This window comes from Artemia sp. Qi Xiang Cuo, chromosome 1 (assembly GCF_049724085.1).
Source record: "Artemia sp. Qi Xiang Cuo chromosome 1, ASM4972408v1, whole genome shotgun sequence".
Taxonomy (NCBI): domain Eukaryota; kingdom Metazoa; phylum Arthropoda; class Branchiopoda; order Anostraca; family Artemiidae; genus Artemia; species Artemia sp. Qi Xiang Cuo.
Window position 1 is genome coordinate 77,068,234 of NC_142794.1, and position 23,413 is coordinate 77,091,646.

The 23,413-nt window shown below is 35.2% G+C and overlaps 1 protein-coding gene across 5 annotated transcripts in view; it reads left to right on the forward strand.

Moving 5' to 3' along the window:
• p53 (transcription factor p53) overlaps positions 1-17,028 on the forward strand; it is a 79,283-nt gene extending 62,255 nt beyond the window's left edge. The window contains exons 7-9 of one of the 5 annotated variants that reach the window (XM_089087134.1): positions 1,674-1,778; positions 9,557-9,630; positions 13,854-17,028. In XM_089087134.1, coding sequence (XP_088943260.1) covers positions 1,674-1,778; positions 9,557-9,630; positions 13,854-13,908 — 234 coding nt within the window. In that variant the 3' untranslated portion in view covers positions 13,909-17,028. Of the gene's footprint in view, positions 1-1,673; positions 1,779-9,556; positions 9,635-10,226; positions 10,429-13,853 lie in introns of those variants that run through there. The other 4 variants (XM_089087127.1, XM_089087158.1, XM_089087151.1 and 1 more) reach the window with 4 other exon arrangements.
• The last annotated feature ends 6,385 nt before the right edge of the window (positions 17,029-23,413 follow it).

Here is a 23,413-nt window from a genome sequence, read left to right on the forward strand (position 1 = left end):
TTTTTTTAAGTGAGAAAAATTCTGTTTTTCCATTCTCACTGACAACGAACAGACATAAAAACATGCATAAATTATGTAAAAAAGTTGTAGGTGGCAGCAGGGGTGAATCGTGGGACCTCCTGAGGCCTTTCTACCATAAAGAAAGATTTAAAGGAAATGGGAACTTCGTGGGCGGGTGTAAAAAGGGAGGCTTTGAATCGATTGGGGTGGAGGAGGAGCGTGCGAAGCACGCTATGTATGTATGTATATATATATATATATATATATATATATATATATATATATATATATATATATATATATATATATATATATATATATATATATATATATATATATATATATATATATATATATATATATATATATATATATATATATATATATATATATATATATATATATATATACAATGCCATACCCAGGATTTTTTTTTTCGGATGGGGTTTTACTAAAAAAAAAAAAAAAATTGGGGATGGGTTCTACGCTCAAAAAACGCATACAAAGTTTGTTAATATGCATTTTTGTTACGTTTTTACGAGTCAGACAAACATTGGGGGGGGTTCAACCCCCCTAACCCCTCCCTCTGGGTACGGCCTTGTATATATATATATATATATATATATATATATATATATATATATATATATATATATATATATATATCTATATATATAAACTTTAATTTTAAAATGAAACAAAATCGAATAAAAAACAAATTTAGGTATAAGCAACCTATGGGCTAGGATTGGAGGATCATCTGTTTCTACTTTGGATAGAGGGAGCATGTAGTACTGAAACATTTTTTAGTGTTTTGAGCAGAAAGTAAGATGTACTTTAGGCTCTATTATCATTATTATAAATTTAGAGGTCTGTGATTTGAAGGAGTCATGGGAAGGGCTGGGGTCAACTCCCCTGGATTTTTAAAATTCCTTCTTTTTGGCATTTTCATTAAAAACGTCCCGAACCCCTAAACCCCCCAGATTTTTAAATATACAATTTTTCTTTCCTTTGTTTTTTTTTTTTTTTCAATCGAAAAATAAATCCTTACATCCCTATCCCCTGCGTTTTTTAATTTGGCACCACTAGATAATACTTTCGATTTTCGGCTTTTTATCTATTGGATTGTAGTTAAATTATTTAAATGGAAAGCCTAATGGATCTCGAGAAGGTATTTTGCAGCTTATTTCTGTGCTTGTCCTAACTTTGCTTAAAAACAATCTTTTTAATTTTGGCTTGAGAATATTTTTTTTATTCAAAGTCTCGTTAGAGATATATATATACGCCCAAGAGGGTTCTGAAGAGAAATGAATTCCCAAGAGACGAAGTTTGTCAATTCTCTTTATAGCTTCACCCTTGAAGATGAAGTTGAAGATGTCGAGGGGAGACGTTTGATCGGACGATTATTTAGAACAGTGATTTGTATATCTTTGTCATTTTATAAGCTAGATTCTATGTGCCCTTGCTTAGTGCAAATTTAGGTCTAATTGTCAATAAGGGCTCTTATGACACTTGTCCTGAACATGTGTGATTTTCACTTCTGTGTGCGTGCTATGATTGTTTTATTCCATGTGTCATACAATTTTCCATGCTTGTTTGCATTGCAGCGGGTGTTTAACTTCAAACAAAATAGTCAGCAGTAGGACTGCGTTAAATGTTTGTCTATTTTATAGGGAGGGTTTGTATCGTTATACCCGAGCAACAAGAGGAAGAGAACAGTTCCGGACGGACAAATGTCAGTCACACCAATAAAACTGACAACCAGGGTTGTTTTGGATGTAAGCTTCTCTTTTCTGTCTCTCTTTTTCTATATTTCTTTCTCTCTCTCTCTCTCTCTTTCTCTTTTTCTCTCTCTCTCTCTCTCTTTCTCTCTCTCTCTCTCCTCTCTCTCTCTCCCTCTCTCTCTTTCTCCCTCTCTCTCCGTCTCTCTCTCCCTCTCTATCCCCCCTATCTCTCTCTCTTTCTCTCTCTCTCTTTCTCTCTCTCTCTCTCTCTTTCTCTCTCTTTCTTTCTTTCTTTCTCTCTCTCTCATCTCTATCTATCTCTCCTTGTTTTTTTCTTTCTTGCAATTATTGCCTTTGGTAATTAGTGGAAAGAATTTATGGCAGTTTTATTCGAACATTATCAAATAATTCAATGGTTGTGAACTGCTAGCAAATACCAATTCGCGTCAATAATGACTTAAACCCAAATAAAAGGATTTTGATAGCGATATTTGCATATAAAAAAATCCACTTTTCATGGTATTTCCGAATATGTAGCATTCATCGAGTTTAAAGTCATTAAGCCCGAGGAAAGTTGAATCGCTTTAAAAACACCCCAAAAATGGGGTCATCTTAATTAAAATCCTACCATCAAATTCAGCATATTTGATAATCCTGAACCGATTCAGTCCTTTATCTACGAAAGTATGTAACTTATTTTAGAGAATGTTGGTCACGGATGCCTTTTTGTTTTGTTTTTCAAGGGTGATAATATCGATTATATCGAAGCTATTGTCGTAGAGCATTGGGAAAAGCCTATTCGAATGGGAATTTCAAGCTACTAGTGTTCTTTTAAGCAAAAAAAGAGATTATGCTGAGTAAAGTGGTGATTTCTGACATTTTCTTCTGTAAAGCCACAATTTCAGCCCAAAAATGGCCAAAAGGTAGTCAAACGAGACTTGTTAGGTAGCCTTATAACTATCATAAGTCAGTTTAAATATTCTTCTAGTTCCAGAATCCATGCTGGCGCCATGGCACATTCCTGTCTGAACAAAAAGCTAGTAGAACTGTTTCTGAAAAAAAAACGTTTATCCAGTAGAAATGATTTTTATAGTATCTTATATAGTTGAGTATCAGCGATTACGGTAGAGGTCTTGAGTTCTTTGTGTGTGTTCAGTCGGAGGGGGAGGCAAAGCCTCAATTTGTGTTTTTAGATCCAGCTTTTCAAACTTCCCATGATAGGTTCTTCAGACAAAGGTGAAGGGTTGATTTAACTCCTGACTTCCCTTCATTTGTTGGGATGTGTTTAAACTAAGTCTGCCATATTGTTTTTTTCAGAGGATAGTAGTTCCTTTTTGCAGAAACTGTGTTTCGGCTTGAAATATTGGTCTTTAGATAGCCTCGCAATGTACGCAGGAATGAGCAGGGTATTGATGAGGAAGAAGTTTCCCTCTAATTTAGAAAGTGTCTTTCTTAGCACTGCTAGACCGAAGATATACTTTAGCTTAGTGAGTATAGGGCCTAACCCCCTATCGTAGTTTGAATGGCCCGATATATGACTTAGAAAATGAGTATAATAGTAAAAAAAAAATCAAATGAAAGTGAAGATTAGCGGTTAAAAAAAATGGCAACATGATTAAACGGCTCATATTTTTTATAACTATGCCTGAATAATACTTGTATTTGCTTATTTTTGGCGTATATGCTTTAATTAACAAAATTTTAGTTATTAATGTTTGAAGGACAAGCCATTAGCTGGGTTTAATACTTTCAGTAAAGCACTAATTAAGTTTAGGCATAAAGAGTGGGGTGGGGCTTTGGGTCATGACAGGCCCTTTTATACAGACAAAAAATTTCATTCGTTGTAAGTTTTAATGTCAATTCTTACTCTCATTCGAAGAATTCATTATTATTTTATTTAATTGTAGGCAGCGCTAGCACTGCGGCAATACATACATCCAAGGTTTTCAAATGGCGTTAATGTGATAGTTAAGGAACGGTTAAGTTTCTGAAGCCGAAACTTCCAGGACATGCTGAGGGGGATGTTCAATTAAATCAAAAGAAACTCTGCATCCAGATAATCGGCAATATCTTATAAGGGTCTAACGTGAAATTTCCAGGGCATGTTGAGAGCGATGTTAAGCTTAATCGACACTATTACCATCACTATTAACTTAGGATTATACTAAGTTAAGACTTCCATGGCATATTGAGAGAATTAATGAACTCAATCAACAGACATTGTGCATTCAAGATTGTCGAAAATATTTATCTGCGATATCTCAAGAACGCCTAATGGAATTAATTTGGAATTTTAAGGTCCTGCTAAGGGGGATAGTCGATTAGTATGTGTCTTAAGTCAGGGTTGTAACTTGATATGGATGATAATGGCTTGAGTCCTATAGAAGCCCAAATACGGCAGATTTTCAACTCATTTATTTAAATAAAAATCCACTTACCCATCCATCCAAATTTCTATAGTAGGCTACAACTATAATCTTAAACAGCAAGCCAAAATCTTAATTTCTTAAGGTGTTTTGTTTCTCTTTATCTTTAATCTAATCCTTTACCTTGATTCTTGGTCCTTTAATTATTCAATAAAAAATTAATGCAAACAAAACGAACAAAAATTGATTTGAAAAATCTTTTTCGCAAAAGATGTTTTTCAAAGAGCAGTAAAGAGCTACATTAAACCAAATAAGAGCGGAAATAAAGTCAAATAGCACTTTGAGTGTAAAACAAACAAGAATCAGTGCCAATAAATAAGTGAAACTGATAACGAACAGATGTAGAAAATTGGAGTAAGGCTAACACAATGTCATGTAAAAACCAGAGCATCATTTGCACTTTCAGGGGCAACGCTATAGTAGCTATAGTAAAGGCCATACGGCTCCAATGTTTTATTATTATTATTTATTTATTTTTTCAGAGGCACTTCATATGGAAGGGGTCGTCGTAGAAACTTTAAAGGGGGCTCATTTGAATGGAAATCAAGAGTTCTAGTGCCCCTTTTAAGGGTCAAAAGTGATTGGAGGGCAACTAGCCGCCCGCCCCCACGCTCATTATTCCCCCAAACACATCCAATCATAATTTTGAGATAGCCATTATGTTCAGCATAGTTGATTTCCAGATAGAAAATATTTTTTTGAGGACGACACTCCCCCACAACCCTCAGGGCAAGTGTTTTAAGCTATGCCCGGGGGCCATATAAGAACGATGTTGGCACAATGTCTTATTTATTATTTGTTTTCCTTTAGAGCAGGGCACTTCGTATCGAAGAAGTTGTCGTAGAAACTTCGAAAAGGGCTCATTCAATTGGAAATTGGAGCGGCTTGTGCCCTTTTTGATAGTCGGAAGTGATTGGAAGGCAACGCAACTTCCACGCCCACCATTTCCCGAAACACATCCAATCCAAATTTTGAAATAGCCATTTTATTCAGCGTAGTTGATTTCCAGATAGAAATTATGTTTTTGAGGAGGACACTTCCCCACAGCCTCCAGGGCAAGGGTTATAAATTATGCCCTGACGGCATATAAGGTTTTTTATAGCAGGCGTTGTCGTAGAAACTTCAATAAAGGCTCATTCGATTGGAAATTCAAAGAGCTAGTGCCCTTTGTAATAGTCGAAAGTGATTGGGGGGGGCAACTAACCCCCTCCCTCGCCCACCTTTTCCCAAAACCCATCCAATCAAAATTTTTATATAGCCATTTTATTCAAAGTATTTTTAGTTCTGGAAATTAAGTCTTTGAGAATGACAACCCCCCACCACAGCCTACCGGGCAAGGGTCGTAATGTAAGCACTTGGGGCATATAAGGTTTTGTATGTACAGCGTTGTCGTAGAAACTTCAGACAGGCCTCATTCGATTGGACATTGAAATAGCTAGTTCCTTCTTAATAGTCAAAAGTAATTCTAAGGCAACAGACACCCCCCAAATGCATCCAATAAAAATGTTTAAGATATGCCCTGGGGGCATATATGGTTCTTATGGAAGGAATGTTCATATAAACTTCAGAGAGGGCTCATTTGATTGGAAATTGAAAGTTCTAGTTCACTTTTTAAGCGTTAAAAGATATTGGAGGCTAGCCAGCTTCCCCCACCCCCCCCCCCCAAACCTCTTTTTCCCAAATGCATCCAATAAAAATTTTAAGATAGCGTTTTGTTAAAAATAGTTCAAAGATTATATAAAAAAAATTCCGGTGTCGACACAACCCCCCATGGCCCGGGAGTAGGCGTTGTAAGAGAGTCAAAAGAGATTGGAGTGTACCTTGTCCCCCCGCCCTCCAAGCCATTTTTTCTCAAACTCATCCGATAAGAACTTTGAGATAGCCTTTTTTTTTAAATAGTTCAAATACCATATAACGATAACTCAGGGGTCGACACAACCCCCCCAGGGCCCGAGGCAGATGTTGTAAGTTATGCCATGGGTGAACATATGGTTCTTATTGAAGGGATGCTCGTAAAAACTTCAGAGATGGCTCATTTGATTGGAAATTGAAAGTTCTAGTTTAGTTTGTTAGGGTCAAAAGAGATTGGAGGGTAATTACCCCCCCCCCCCCCACGCCCCCTTTTTCCCCAAATGCATCTGATAAAAATTGTGAGATAGCCATGAAGTTAAAAATTGCTCAAAATTCAGATAACAAAAACTCAGGTGTCGTCACACCGCCCTCCCCCCCCCCGGCCCGGGGGCAGGCGTTGTAAGTTATGCCCTGGGGCATATATGGACGTATGAAAGGGATGCTCGTATAAACTTCAGAGAGGGCTCATTTGATTGTAATTGAAAGTTCGAGCTCACTTTGTAATTGTCAAAAGAGATCCGAGGGCAGCTAGCCCCCCCCCCCCCACACACGCCTTCTTTTTCTAAACCCATCTGATGGAAATTTTGAGATATACATTTTGTAAAAATAGTTCAAAGGTCGGATAAGAAAAAATCCGGTGTCAGTACAGCCCCCCAGTGCCCGGGGGATTGGCGTTGTAAGTGTTGTCCTTGGGGCATTTATGGTTCTTATGAAAGGAATGCTCGTATAAACTTCAGAAAGGGCTCATTTGATTGGAAATTGAAAGTTTTCGTTCAATTTTTAAGAGTCAAAAGATATCCGAGGGCAACTAGCCCCCCCCCCTCACCCTTTTTTTCCCCAGGCCCATCCGATAAAATTTTTATAATAGCCATTTCATTAAAAATAGTTCAAAGGTCAGATAATAAAAATTACTGTGTCGACGGAACCCGCCAGGTTCCGGAGGCAGGCGTTATGATTAATGCTCTAGGGGCATATATAGTTCTTATGGAAGGGATGCTCGTATAAACTTCGGAGAGAGCTCATTTGATTGTAAATTGAAAGTTCTTGTTCACTATTTCAGGGTCAAAAGAAATCGGAGGGCAAATAGCCCCCCCCCCTCCTCCACGCCCTAAATGTATCAGAAAAATTTTGAGATAGACATTTTGTTAAAAACAGTCTAAAGTTCTGATAAAAAAATACTGGTGTCGACACATTCCCCCCCAGGACCCGGGGGCAGGCGTTTTAAGTTATACCCTGGGGGCATATATGGTTGTTATGGAAGGGATGCTCGTATAAACTTCGGAGAGGGCTCATTTGATAGGAAATTGAAAGTTCTTGTTCACTATTTAAGAATCAAAAGAGATCGGAGGGCAAATAGCCCCCCCCCACTCCTCCACGCCCTAAATGTATCAGAAAAATTTTGAGATAGACATTTTGTTAAAAACAGTCTAAAGTTCTGATAAAAAAATACTGGTGTCGACACATTCCCCCCCAGGACCCGGGGGTAGGCGTTTTAAGTTATACTCTGGGGGCATATAGTGTTGTTATGGAAGGGATGCTCGTATAAACTTTGAAGAGGGCTCATTTGATTGAAAACTGAAAGTTTTAGTTCACTATTTAATAGTCAAAAGAGATCGGAGGGCAACTAGCCCCCCCCCCCTCCTCCACGCCCCAAATCCATCACAGAAAAATTTTGAGATAGACATTTTGTTAAAAATAGTCTAAAGTTCTGATAAAAAAAATTCTGGTGTCGACACAGCCCCCCAGGACCCGGGGGTAGGCGTTTTAAGTTATATCCTGGGGGCAAATAGGGTTGTAATGGAAGGGATGCTCATATAATAAAAGTCATAGAAGGATTATTTTGATGGAGTTTGATTTACTCAAGCCACGTTGGAAAAGCAAGAGTAGTCGGAAGGCTCCTTGCCTCCCCCCAATCACCATTTAATTTTTTCCCAAGAGGTATTTCTTACAGAAGGGGTCGCCATATAGACTTAAAAGGGGCTCATCTGGTTGGGCACCATAAGTACTAGTGTCCTTTTTAAGAGTCAAAAGTGATCAGTGGACAATTGCCCCCCCCAAGCCCTTTTCCCTTAAATACATCTGATAAAAAAATTTGAGGTTGCAATTTGGTTAAAAATAGTTCAAAGGTAAGATAGGAAAAACTCCTGTGTCGAAACAACCCCCTCCCCCTTCCAGGGCCCGGGGCAGACGTTGTAAGTATTGCTCTGGGGGCATATCTGGTTCTTATGGAAGGTATGCTCGTATAAACTTCGGTATAAAACTATATGCATTTTGAACAGTCTTGGAAAGTATAAACAACATCAATTGAATATTTGATACATAATGATATTAATTGTTGAAAGATCCATCAGTTCAAGAATTTATCTCCCTGTTAGTGTATTATTATTTTCAATGTTTTAAGAACTGGAAAAGAAAATATTTGTAATATAATTTGTTTTCAGTTAAGCGCCAATGACGCAGTAGGCTTTTGGTTTTTATGTACAGTTAGGGAAGGAGGCAGTATCCAAACACTTGTTTGCAGTGAAACTTAATTCGTCTTTAACAACTTTAAAAAGAGCTAATAAATTAAATTGAATATTTGATGTATAATGATATTAATTGCTGAAAGCTCATTAGTTCAAAATGCTACTATAATTTCAATGATTATTTTCAATATTAAGTACAAAAGAAAGTATTTGTCATCAAATTGGTTTTCAGTAAAGCGCCAATGACGCAGTTGGTTTTAGACTTTTACAGTGAGAGAAGGGGGTCATATCCAAACTCTTGTTTGTAGCGATTTTTGTTCGTTTCAAGCTTGATTTGCATATTTAATTTAAGTTTCACTCGTTTTAAGATTTATTTATTAATTTAAATTAATATCTATTGTATGTTTGTTTGCGTTGATCGTTTATTTAATTTCTGTTCGTTTTGGGTTTCATTTATTCTTTAATAGTAATGTCTGGTCGTTTTGAGTTTGAATTTTAAAAGGTATTTGTAACTTCTGAGCTTAAGTTTAAAATGGCCTTTACTTTTCTTTGAAAAACTTATTTTTAGGAAAGTCTTTTTTAATTAATACTTAAAAACAAAATACGTTTTAAACGTTTTTATTTTATAGTGTTTATAAATACAAAATTGTTGAGACTTTGATGAATCAATATCAAAATAAATCAAGTTGTCAATTTGCATTTAGTCACAATAATTTTAGTAATCTTGGTTAATATGATTTCCTTTCTTTTCGTTATTTATTTGTATCTGTTTGGACAAACAAAAACTCACTGCTCGAAACGAGACTCGTTTTTCTAAAAAGCGTGAATGACGTTTCGGACTTTAGGGGTTGTTATCCCTACTCCTATTTGCTGTAGTTTCTGTTCGTTTTGAGACTCGCTTATCTATGGTTTATTTTTGTTTTACGCTTGAGTTACTTATTGAATTTATTTCCGCTCGTCTTAGTTTCAGTGTAGCTCTTTATTTTTCTTTGGAAAACTTTTTGTGGAAGTTTTATTTTTCTAAACTAATTGACTTAAAGAATGATTTAATAGTTTCTCGTATTAGGTTCTAAATTACCCTGTTTTATAGATGGAAGGTCCTGATTTAGCTGATTGGATAGAACGGGTAGCAAAGGAAGTGAATGAACGGCGAAGGAAAGAATTGTAAGTCATTTTCTCTTATATAAGAAAGAAGTTGCATATCTGGCAAAATGTTTTCCCCCTAGGTTTTGAATTATCTTTCAGTTTAAAAAGAAAAAGTTTTTTATTTGGCAGATAAAGTGTTAAGGGAAGTTTAGTTTTTGATCAACACAAAAAATTACACAAACTCCGAAGAAAATTCTTAAAAAGTACTGGTTTTGATGCATAGATGCATCATAACCGATACCAATATACCAAAACCAATATACGGGTGTATGAACGTTTTAAAGGAAAATTTTGAGAATCTTTTTATTCTCATTATTTAATGTTCAATGAGCTTTTCTACTTGATAAGTCACATGAATGGTGGGTACGAGACTATGAATCAATATCTTATCGAAGCCAATGGTCAAATCAAGCAATTTTTGGATGTGTAGAATGATGAGTCTAAAATTGTTGCTCAATTTATCTGAATCTTTCAAAAAATATTTTGTCTTGTAGTAACGCGTTGCTTGGAATGATTTCATGTCTTTTCGTAAGAAACATGCCCAAAACGTCTAAATACAAATGTTACGTGCTTCGCTTCGCTGAAACAAATTATCTTTTTATTCATTTTTGAAGGTTTATTGGGAAAGGAGTTTGCAGCACCAAGACCCTACATTTGGTTGCTTGTCGAAAAGAATGAAAATGTCTTTAATGTTTGGTGAGCCACGCAGTGACTGCTGTCAGAATTCTAACCAAAATAGATTTGAAAGTACTATAGTGTTCTAATTTTGCTGTTCGGGTTCAATTTTGTCAATTAATAAATTCTTCCAATACTAGACTTGCTGTGTTGCTTGAAAAAAAAAATTAAAAACTGGTATACTATGTTGATTTAATTTTTTTACTTAAAGAGACAGAGTGAAATAATTATTTAGCAATTATATTAGACAGATACCTAAATAATTGTTAATTATAGTTAGTTTAACTTTATGTTTTACAGCTCTTTTCTGTTGGTGAGATATATTCTCGCAGATACCTTCCCAAATATTTATCTGGTATTTTCAGTACTTAGAAAGTAAACCAAAATGGGAGGGGAAGGGAGTAAGTACATGTTTTGGCTAATCTTCTCTAGTTTCCCTGCAAAAGTGGAAGTTAACTGTTATAAATTACTTAAGTATATTAGAACTCATATAATAATATTATCTCAGATATTCCTGCTTCATCTTGTAATTCGCATCCCTTCCGTGAGTTGTGAAGGGCATTTAGTCGTCCTTGACAGGTTGTCTATTCTGATTTGATCATTTTAGACAGATCTTTGATTCTTCGAAGATTCTCAATTGGATTTGGTTGGTCTTATCAATGTGATTTCTCAACATCATAATTTTCAGCTAGTAGGTTGTTAACTAAAGCCAACATCAACTGAATGTTTTATGACTGCTATTTTCAAACAACCAACGGAATAGTCCTGAGCCTTTTTTTTTTTTTTTTTTTTTTTTTTTTTTTTTTTTTTATTGATTCTTTAATGACTTACTTGTTCTTTGATTACCCTAGTCCCTACACATAAAAATCATAATCATGATTCTAATAACGTAGATAAGGTTTTTCCTACAGCTTTGGTTTCTGTCATACCCGCTTGAATATCTGTTTCTGTTGTTATTCCGTTTGAAATTCGTTGCATAATAATATTAGTCAATTTACATTAATTGTAATATCCCTTTCAGTGGAATTTGCAACTTCCATAGAATGTTTTTTTCTGCGCATTGCTGGCGAATTGGATATCTATGGATTAACAATTTAAGTTACACCAATGACTTGACCGTGTTAGGTACTTATTTCTACGCTTAAAGTTATGCGGAAAATTTGTCAGAGTTTTGCTGCTGATCAGGATTTTCTATACAACTACACCAAGCTACAGTTTTCAGATTTTCGTCTGTAACACTCTGATCGCCCCCCCCCCGTCCTCCCCCCCTAATTCTATTTCAGAGGCAATGTTCCAGCTTTGCAGGCAGTAAAGAAAAAATTGACTTTAATATAATGTTTTATTTTATTTTTCGGTCACTTTGTATATAAGGGGTGGCTGTTAAAAATTAGAAGATAGCTCATTCGATTGGAAATTGATAGTTCTAATGACGTTTTTAAGAGCCAAAAGTGACTGGATTAAAGTCAAATACAATTTTCACAAAAAAAAGAAATTCGGAATCTTTTCCGTAGTATTATCTACATGATGTCATGATATGGAAATTATTTGTGATAAACATTCGCTTGATGAGGCTCATATTTTGAGGTCAATTTATCTCGCAGCCAATCTGCTGCTTCGTTGATTTATTCATTGCTCAAGTGATGTTGATAATGCTCTCTTTCCTTATTATTGTGCCAAACTTTTTGGATTGTTTGCAATCATGGGATTCACGGTCTTTAGTGATTGCAAAGTCGCATATAAAAGATTCCACGTGTGCTGCTCAGATGATTTGAATTTCTACTTGTCAGGTACATGTTTCGATACTTGTATGATGTCCCTGCATCTCAAGAAGTGAAGTTAGGTTAATCCTAATAAAATATACCTAAACATGATAAAAATATAATACTTTAGAAACAAATTTGAGCTGTATATTTGCACATTAGGAGGGGGAGGGGGTAAAGCACAGCGGGTCTGCATATATAATATGTTAGCTACAATTATTCTGATATTGTAGAGTAAGAGTTGTTTTCTGACTTCACATTGTCCATATACTTTACCCCCACCCCCATCACCCCTAATATGTAAATATATTGCCCAAATTGTGTATTTCTCATCTATTCTGTCAATTCCCTTTGTCTTTTCTTACGCTATGTTGAAAGAAAGTAGCGATAGAAACCGGTTTACAGTGCGTCAATGCATCAACAACTTGAGATACCGGAAGTATATTACACAAGTACCCAACTTTCCATTTTTCCATCTTTCCACAGCTACGCACGCTCCTCCTCCATCCTAATCTATTCAAAGCCTCCCTCTTTGCACATTCCCAGGAAATTTCCATATCCTTAAATCTCAACGGTATCCTCCCACCCAAACTGCGGACTACCTGCTTTCCCTTTTGCCCTAAACGGTTGACAGAAAAGAACAATCTAGGTAATCTGTCGTCCTTCTTCCGCAGAACCTACGCTAGCCATGGCACCCTTTTTTCTCATTATAGCCCTGGAAAGTGGAATTGAACTACACTTTTCGTACAGCCTGCTGTTTGAAATACAGTCAGTCAGCTGGTACCTAAAACAATCCGTAGACAATTTCTCTGGAAAACATCAAGCAGATGTTCGTCCATTTTTAGGAGCGCCCATGCTTCAAAACAATATTTGACCTCTGTCAACACTGTAGTTTTCAATATTTTAATCTTGGTTCTCAGACTTATCTTCATATTCTTACAAACTTCATATTCTCGCTTCATATTCTTACAAACATTTTCTAGCACCCTGAACCTATTCATTTTGCCCAGGCTTTCATCTAGGATGCTTAAATCATCAGCATAATCTAAACACAGGGAATTTTTTCTTCCCCATTTGATTCCGTGTATTCCCATTGCCTTACCTCTGCTCTTTAAGACAGAGTCTATCAAAATGATCTATATAAAGGGGAATAGAACACAACCCTGCTTAATTCCTGATTTAAAACGAAACCAGCCGCTAACCTCATTTTCTACCTTTACCACAACAGTGTTATTCACGTACACGTATTCTCGCACACTTGCCTTTTGACCTTCTTTAAAATGCGTAAATACCAAAATTGTAGTTATTTGGGAAATGTATTTTGCTTTAACCTAATCGCTTTTCACTATTAAAAAAGGTGCTAAAACTTTCAGTTTTCGATTGAATGATTCCTGTCCAAGTTTTGTACGGCAACCTCTTCTATTAACAAAACAATTGATAAATGCCATATTATTGTTTAGTAAAGCAACCTCAAATGGGGGATGGGGGACTTGTTGACTAGAATAAAGTATTGAATCGAATTTGAAATCCCCTCCCACTTCAGTTTGCTTCTAATGAAAGATAGCAATAACATTAAAGTGTATTATATAAAAAAAAACCTGGTCACGTATTTTAGAACTATATTGCTAGAAACTTAATCAGTAAGTGATATTTTGCTCAATATCTTTGAAAAAAATAGCTTGCATTTATAAACATGTCTAGCGTAGAATTTCTAGTGAATTTCGGCTTATATTATTCTTCAAGGGATTGTGAAATGGACTTTGCTGCCAAAATTTATTACCAACTCTTAGTGCTTCTGTTTTATAGGGAGAACTTAGCTGGTCCGTTGACTCCACCTACAAACAACAAGCCTAAGATGTGACCACCGCATGTTGCGTCAACAAAGTATCCTTAAAAAAGGTCGATTCCGTTGATGCTTTAAGACCATACAGCCGAATTTTTAATCACAGTTTTTGTTTTATCCTCATTTATTATTAGTATTACTCTTAAGTGCCTTTTACAAGTTCCTTAATTGATTTGGCTCATAAGAAGTATTTGTTGACTGTACCGTATATACTGTCTTCTCGTTCTTCTTTGGTGAAAACTTTTTTTTTGTAATTTTTCAACTGCTTGAAAGTATTTTCGTCTATTAGTTCGTTTTTTCTTCAGTTTCAACTATCTCTTTAAAATGAACATTTACACTAATCTTATTGAAAATACAAAAATAAATGCTGTTGAACAGCTGGGATATCTTTTCTCTTTATTTTAAATTTTTGGAGACAATGAAGCTGTGCCCAATAAACCATGTGACCAATTTAGACAAAATTGCTGGGGTGGTCCTACTTTGTAAATAGACCTTGTGGATGTTCTTATAAAGCTTGACTTTTAGCTTATAAATAAAACGAAGAAATTGTTCACAATATTCCTTTGTAACAAAATTTTTCCTAAGAATTTCTTACGAAGCATTATTTTTAGCTCATAAATGTAAAGAAGAAAAGTGCACTACTTATCCAAGTTTTGCAATGGATGCGATATCACGTTGAAACTTGGGTTAATTTATGATAACTTACCCTATAAATTTTAGAGTAATAATTGTATTGAAAAGCAATTAAGACCTATCTAAAGGTATTAAAAAAGTACACAGTACGATAAATTAGTGCAAATGCTATGTGCAACACGACATACTACAAAATAACACTAAAAACTAAGCGAAGAAATAATTAGCAAAATATAACAAAATCAAAAACATCACGAAGTGGGATTTTTTAATACTGTAATGCCCGTGCCACATCATAGTCACATCTATCGATAAAGAAAGTCAAATATCATGATTGACAGAGCAATTTTCTTGATTTTAGTGTCACACTTGTATTTAAAAAGCAAAAAATTATAATTGCGAGAAATTAGTTTAAAGAGTTTGCTCCAACAGTAATTTGTGTCCAACTGTTCTCTAATAATACTAAGTCTTTTCAACTTCTGCCAGATTCCTCTCCCAGATAGAAAAACCACTGTTCTAAGTTTCCATCTTTTCTAGTTTTAAAAATTATGCTTTAAACCTTGACTCTGATTGGTCAGTCAAGAAGTTTATGTTTGAAAGTTGAACAATGTTCAACTCGAGAAATTACGAAAAAGCGAACGTAATTGGCGCTGTAGTCTTGCGTAATTTTGATTTTATCGACAAGTGTGACTATAATGTGGCACGGGCATAATTTGAGCAAAAATTACCTAAAGTAACCATATACTTAGGTGTCATTGACGTTTAAGCAGCTAGAAGTAAGTCCGTGGTAAAAAAAAAAAAAAAAAAAAAAACAGAAAAGGGATTTTTTGGCAAAGACAGCTTCAACCTGCTTCCTTCAAATTAAACTCCTTCTATGGGTTTAAGTTCGTCAGTGTCATCATAATAATCAATTTTTGTGCTTAAACTGTGCTAAAATCCTGTTAACAACCCATTAAATATTGAATACTGTGAACAATTTAATTTTAGATCTTCAGAGTTTCAATTTAAAGTAGTTTCATTCCATTTGATTAAAATCAACAGTCTCCGTCATTTTGTATTCATATTTGCTGTCATATTGGTCAGTTTGTTTCTTATATTATGCTCTATTCCTCTTTTTCTTCTGCTAATTATTGCAGACTAGAAACAATTTCATTTTTAGATCTTAAAAATCTCTATCATTTCCAATTATTTGATGAAAAATTAAATATGTAAACTAAAATATTCTATGGTCAACCGGTTCTGTAAGTATTTCTTTTTAAGCCATTTCCAGATTTGTCCTCTGTTCTTTTCTCTACTTTTTTCCATTTTACCTTTTTTTTTTTTTTTTTTTTTTTTTTTTTTTGTCGAGCTTAGTATTTTATTTCGGTCACTGTGTTTATTTGACTCTTTAGTGTTTTTTAAATTTTAATTAATCTTTGAATTTTTAACTCTTCAGATATTCTAGTTTTTTTTTTTGTTTTTTTTTTTTTTTTTTTTTTTTTTTTTTTAGCACGTTTGATCGTTGTTTATATAATAAGAAACCTGGTTTTTACTGCAAACTTGCCTTTGCAAAGCTTCTACTTATAGACGTTCCATTTATCTTGATTCTTCCCTTTTATCGGTTGAATTTGTCTTTTCTATATAATCTTTTAATCGACGACTTTATATTGTTGAAATTTGGCTGCAATATCAAGCCAATTTTTCCAGGCTATTAATATTAAGATGAGAATCATCATCATGGGCACTACTACCCATCATGACCACTCAAGCCTGCTACAGCCAGTCACACCTACCCCGGCCAATTTGATTATTAAAAGAATTACAAACAGTTAGTATCCAGATTCTGTAAAGTACTTTACCTAGGGAAAATCGAATTAGTGATAACCGTGGCCCTAGCTACTTGGAATAGAATATTCGGTTTACTAATCATTACAAATACCTTAATACCATTCAAGTTATTAAATGGCAGCATTTGAGGGTGATTGTCAAAATTGTATGTGTGTCTTTATGGTGGGTTGAAAAGAAAAAAAGAATTTTGAAAACTATGGAAAAATCAGAAAAGGAGACCTGTTTCTTGTAAACAATTATTTGCCGCCTTTTCTTACATGATTGTTGGGCATTGAGATAAAAAAGTGAGGGGGGGGGGGCAAATCGATTTTTATATTTTGCTCCAAAATCTGTCTTTGTACCTTGGATTGCCTTCCTCCCAATTTATACCCTTAGGTACCCTTAGTGCGTTTATAATGCCATATTTGTGTTCATTTCATGTTTTTATTGTATTTTAATGTGCTTTGTCGCTAATTAGCTAGATAATCATTTACGCTAGAAAACTGTATTGTAGTTTTAAGTTTTGTTTTTAGTTTCTATATGCGATTTAATTGAAAATTTATATTTAATAAAAGGTTTAGTATGCATTAGTGGTTAGTTTACAACGACCCAAATTACTAACCTCTGAGGGTTGTCATCCACGTTTGTCTGCTACTTGTTTGGATTGTTTTGGGGAAACCTTTCGTATCATCTTCATCACCTGTAACAAATTCCGGGAATATACATTTGTCTTATTTTGTTTTTCGTTTGGATTAGGTTGGAGACGTTTTGCATAGCCTTTCCACCAGAATAAAGTCTCAAACAACTGCATTCGTATTCTCTCGATGAAGTTTTTATATCCCAGTAGACCTCAGATTGAAATTACATATTCTTTGTTTTAAAGCCGCGTTTGAAGTAGTATCTGTGTCGACCATTTATTTGATTCTTGGTCGGTACGAGGAGCGTTCAGTTTGTAAGATGTTGACATAAAGTCAACTTTTTGTCGTCTTCTAATGACGGGGGGGGGGAAAGTTGCTCTGCCTTCTTTATTAACATCGAAATTATAAATTCAGTCTGCAATCTTTTAGAGAGGCAATCGTACTTATATCGTTTTGGTAACAAGTAGAATTTATGTCTGCTAGGTAACAGAAAACCCAGAGTTAGAACTCATCTGCAGTAAGCCACTGATGGGCCCGGAATTTGATTTAATGATGTGATTGCGCGATATGGTTTCCTTAATAATCGAAATAAGAGAAGGGAGAACTCAAAATGGAAGGTTAATTGGAAACAACATATTAAAAGCGTGAAGAAAAGGGGGAAATGATTGTATAACAAGAAATTACAGAGCTACCCACATGAATTTTGACGTCAAGAGGCTTTGAGAAAGCCCGCAAAAGTTAGAAGCGTTTTCTTCCTCGGCTCTACACTAAGTTAAAAATGGCTTGTGAGATTCTGACTTGAAGTACATCACGTGTGTAAAGAGCTGATAGCCCAGACGCTCTACCAACAACAATTGATAAAATATGTGTTCAAAATAAAATGAGGATCCATTTGTGTTAAAGAATATTAAGGAGCATCAAAATCAATTAATTAACTGCTGAAAAGCTGACAATTTGTTAATTTCTTATTAAATACAATTAAAAATTGTATTTGAATCTACTGCCAAAAAAGTATTCGATATGATATTCTAAGTCGACCTAAAAAGTAATCCCCAAAGCTGCGACGATATGACGGCGGTGAATGTCTTATTTAGTATCGCCAGACGCGCTGAAATTTTGTTGGTGGTGCACCGCCGATTTCTGACCGGCGGTGCGCCCCGGCGTGCCGATTTTTCTGATTAAAAATAATAATAAAAGTTCCATTTCATTAAGCACGTTCAACCTCAACTTGATTTTAGTAAGGATTTTTAAATGGTTGGCTAAGAACATACAAGAACAATATGACAAAACAGGAATTTGTTGGGCCATACGGAGTTTATGTTCACCGTCGATGAGACCAAAAAGAATTCTCATTTTAGCCACTAGACCCAGGAAAATCTATGTTGTGTTTATGTTTAGCATCGCATTGTTCCTATAAAATCCCGTGTTTAGTCATTTTCTTCTTGTTAATGATTTGGGCTAATATGTGCATAACTTTCAGAGTTTGAAGTTCAATATTCTCTAGTTCATCAAATACGTACGAAAAGGAAATGAACAAAACAAATAACAATAGCAAAAAAACACTGTATACAAGTCAGATACCATGGCTTAACAACACAAAAATTTTAAATCAGCAGTTACAAGAAAGTTAATTCAGAGATGACACTCTGAACAAGTTTATTGTTGTCATGGACAAAAGTGAGTTTGTTGACTCTGCTTGGAGCCAGCATTGATCTATTTGCAGTCACTATCAGTCCTGTCGTGCTAAAAAGCCGTTCAGTTGGTGTATTTGTGGCTGGTACAGCCGGAACTTGACGAGCGTAAAATTCCACCCGCGGGATCTGATACTAGCATTGGACCTTGGGGTCCCACAGAATGTCGCAACTGGGCTTCTTTGTATCTGCTGAAATAAGTTGTTTTTATCAGGGAGAACTAATGTGCAGCTTTACCATAGGGCCCCTGTGCCCTACACTACAGTGAGAACTAAACTGCACCTTACCCTCTTTTCTTATCAACACGGAATAACCCTCCAAAATTCTTTTCTGAAAGAAGTGGTCGAGTTATAAAGTTTCAAGTCAAAGTTTAAGGCTACTTCAATTTCAGTGTGCTCTGCTCACTGTGCAAAAAAATGTTATTCATTTCTATAGATATATTTGTATACTAGCTCTAGCTCTTTTCCAGATAACATCCTGAATTGCCTTATGTTCTTTTACCTATCTCTTTTCATCCGAAAAATCAGAAAGAAAAATGAACAGAATTTCAAAGTGGAAGGTAGAATTTTTGTTTCAAGAAGAATGTCTTCTTCTTCCCACGAACATATTCATGGCGAGCCAAAGATGACAGTATTTATCTTTAAGAAACAGATTAGCCGGGATGACGGTTGAAGCCCGGAGGCCGATATCGATAAGAAAAAAGAGAGCAGAAAAAAACGGTGGCGTATTAGTGACGCCGCCGCCGATAGAATCAGCGTCATCGCGCTGATGCAAGCTCGGCGCAGTGCCGCTGTTTTTTCTTCGGCGGTGCGCCACTGACTTTTTGGCAAGGCTTCGGGGTCTACTAAAAAGGCTCAAGAGTAGAATACGGACTTGACTTTGACATGTTTACTCAATCACGACTTAAGTCTTCTGTCAAGTTTTTGGTTAAACGTAATTTCAAATTTTTTTCATTTACTTGGATCAATGGCTCTTAACAGTGAATATCCATACTTTTTGAAGGATACCTGCTGTAATAAGTTTCTAGAAATTCCTTTTTTATATATGGCGATTTCTTTAAAATGACGTTCAAAGGATACAATTCTATGGGGAAACCTCGGTATCTATTTAACTTGTGGCACGTCGGGCCCTAAATTTTAGCAGTTTGGCGCAGTTAACGTCTGTAATAGTAATAATAATAAAAAAACACGCTCTAGGTAGTATATGCAGTGTTTTAGTATGTAGATCGAGTATAGAAAGTACATTTCTGACATCTATATTTTACTGACCAAGAACATGCATATAGGCATAGATGACATATACACAGGAATTCTTCTATTTAACCTAATGTACAAATTAGATAATTAAACCAAAATTTCTTGCTTTTTGACGCACTCGAATATTAGTGTATGTAATTGAATTTCTTGTTAATAGTATCTGATATGGATTAGCTCATGATGGGGGCATTAATCATATTCCTTAATAATGAATGTACTACAAAAGAGGATTAATCTAAATTTGGCAGTCAAGTTAACTCTAGGAGGCGTAGAGCATCTTGGACTATCAAATGGAGGACTTATGCTACCAAAAGGTTTTAAACATATTTCTAGGGTTTTCAATGATTTTTTTTATTCTTTATTTATTTAATATACATAAAAATACAAAAAAAAAAGCATTAACCCCCAACAGAGAGCAGAGTTCGTAAGGTTGGTGTGTAAATAATGGGACATACACAAAACAAAACTTCTCGTCATAATAATAATAATAGCAAAATTGAGTTAATTTAACGAAAAAAACAATAATAACAAAAACTTAGAAAATAAGGAATAAAAGAAAAGAAGGGAGAAAAGAAATGCTGGGCAAGAGGGCTATGGGTAGCCGTCCCACCGTGGATTCCAAACAAAACACAGAAAAATATCATTAGCCTTAAAAATTCAATTTATCAATTAGATTATATTTATTAGCAATGAATGGCATTAGGTGCCCAAGTGAAAACCTTGACCTTTCACATCTTACAAAAGAAATTCGGTATAATCTTGCTCTCCGACGATCCGAACGAGGGGGAAAAATCAACAGAGATTTATTATAGAAATAATTTTTAGGATTTTGAACTTGAAATTGTCGCAAGGAAATATTTACATCACGTATACGTTTTAGATCCGGCAAATTGAGGAGAAAGAACATCGTTCTTGTTTGAGATGTATTTTCAAGTTTTGATTGTTGATGTAAAAAAATTCCAAATATTCTTACTGCCCTGTTTTTTAGTACCTGTAATTGTTTTAAATACGTCCAAAAGATACTAATATAAATAATTGAGCAGTAATTCAAGTACGAAACATTTAAAGAGTGGTAAATTATTTTTATAATTTACCATTTTTATAATTATAATATATAATTTACGCCTGGCCGACAACAGAAGCACCTACAGGAGGCATATCAATGAACTGGTTAAAGAAGAGGCCCCAAAACGACCTTCAAGGGCGGATGGGACATAAGTCAAGAAAGTCAAGTCAAATTGTTTTTAGTATGAAAATAATATTTTTCACACGGTACATTGACCCAATAGTTTGAGAAAGTTTAACCCTTCAATGATCAATATGATTACGAAAAAACAACAATAGATCAAGAAAACTCCTAAATAACGATATGACTGAACCCTACAAATTTTATTCTCACCAACCTGAAGCTCCTGACAAGAAATCAATTGAGTGGCACGTTTTGAATGACCAATAACCATAAATTTAGTTTTAGTGAAGCTTGGTACTAGATTATTAGAAGCAAATCATAGATTAACAGAAGTAACATTTGCGATCAAATTTTCAATTGATGTAGTTGGATCACTCGCTTTAACAGATATAGCTGTGTCATCTGCAAATAGAATAACAAGACTAATATTCTACTTCAAACTTTGCGGAAGATCATTAATAAAAATAAAAAATAAGAACGGACCTAATACTGAACCTTGAGGGACACCAATATCATTAAGTTTTTTTTAATTAGACAGTTTTCCATCGACATCTGCCGCAATACTACGTGCACACAGGTATGATTTTACTAGGTCTAGTCCTATCCCTCTTATGCCTGTATTTTCCATTTGTCAAAAAAAATTTCATGGTTTAATGTGTCAAACGCTTTCTTAACAGTAGAAAACAGTAGTCACATGGAGATCATTATCTAAACAATCATTTAATTCTAATAAAACAGCTGCAACTGCGTGTTATGTCGAATGACTTGCCCTAAATCCAAACTGGTATTTGGTAAAAAAAAAATTATCTTATCCAATTAATTAGAAATCCTTTCTTTAAAAATTTCCTCAAACACTTTAGATAAAGGCAATAAAATTGCAATGGTACGATAATTAATTACATTAGATTTATCACCTTTTTATGTATTGGAATTACCCGGGCAATTTTCCATCTAATAGGAAACATACCTGAACTGATAACATAAATTAAAATATGAATAAGTGGTTCAAAAATCACTCCAGCAATATTTTTTAACAGCTTTGATGATAGTCCATCATATCACATCCCACTGAATAACCACTTTTTATATTTTTAATAACCTTATGGAATTCTGCAAAACTAACTGGGGCCAGAAATATTCTCGCACCTTCAGAGGGAGGGAAATAATGTTTATGCATTCTGCGAGGAGAAAACTATATCTGCAGAAACGATAGATTGTCCAACGCCAATAAAATAATCACTAAACAAATTAGCAATAGCTTGCGGTCCTCTAACTTCTTCACTGTTTATGTCATATAATACGAGTACAAGGGGATGCGACAACTGTTTATTTCGTCCAATTTTATCCTTGATCAAACTCCAAGTTTTCTGGGGGAATCAGAAATATGAAATGAATCTTCATAATAAGCTCTTTTACTTTCTAAGAGTCCTTACCAACAGGTTTTTATAATTTTTAAAACACATTATATTTATTTCTGTAGGATACTTTATTTTGATTTTATATAAACGGTTTTTTTCATTAATCACCCTCAAAAGGAACTCATTTGCCCAAGGTTTTCTTGGAGCACTTCTCTTTCTAATTGGGATTCTATACGGACCAAATTGATGTAAGTTTTCAGTCAATATATCATAAAACTTATCTAAGGATTGATTTGGATTCTTTTTACTAATTACTAGACTCCACTCAACGTCACCAAGCCCTTATGTTAAATTTAAAAAAAATTTGTGCAGAAAGTCTTGACGCTTTGTTTGGCTTTTTTTATTATACGGGATATAAAGCGGAAAATCAGCCATAATTATGCAGTGATCAGATGAATCATCAGGAATAACATAATTATTAACGGTGCTGTAAGGTGAAAAAATATTATCAATTACTGAAAATGACCTATCAGTTATCCTTGACTTACTTGACTTAAGGCTCCTGCCGAGGGTTCGGCGTAGAGAACGATGAGACTAGGCGCCTCCAGGTTGACCTATCGCTTGCCAGGCTCGCAGCTTCTAGCACCGGGATGTGGGCTTGGGTAAGGAATTCATCGGCTTTGTCTTTCCACCTAGTGGGTGGGCGTCCTTTGGGTTGCTTCCATCCGTGTAGGGTGGGGTTGAAGTCAAATGCGACCCGGGCTGGGGCGTCGCGTGGCATGCAAAAGAGGTGGTTGTACCACCGAACAGTGCGCTGAGCGAGCTGCGTCGAGAAAAGAGTTTGAGCGGTACGTGACAGGAGACTCTGGCTGCTAACGAAGTCAGTCCAGTGAAGTCTTTCGATTCTTCGGAGATGTTTCGTCTGTGCGACATCGACGGTACTGAGGATAGA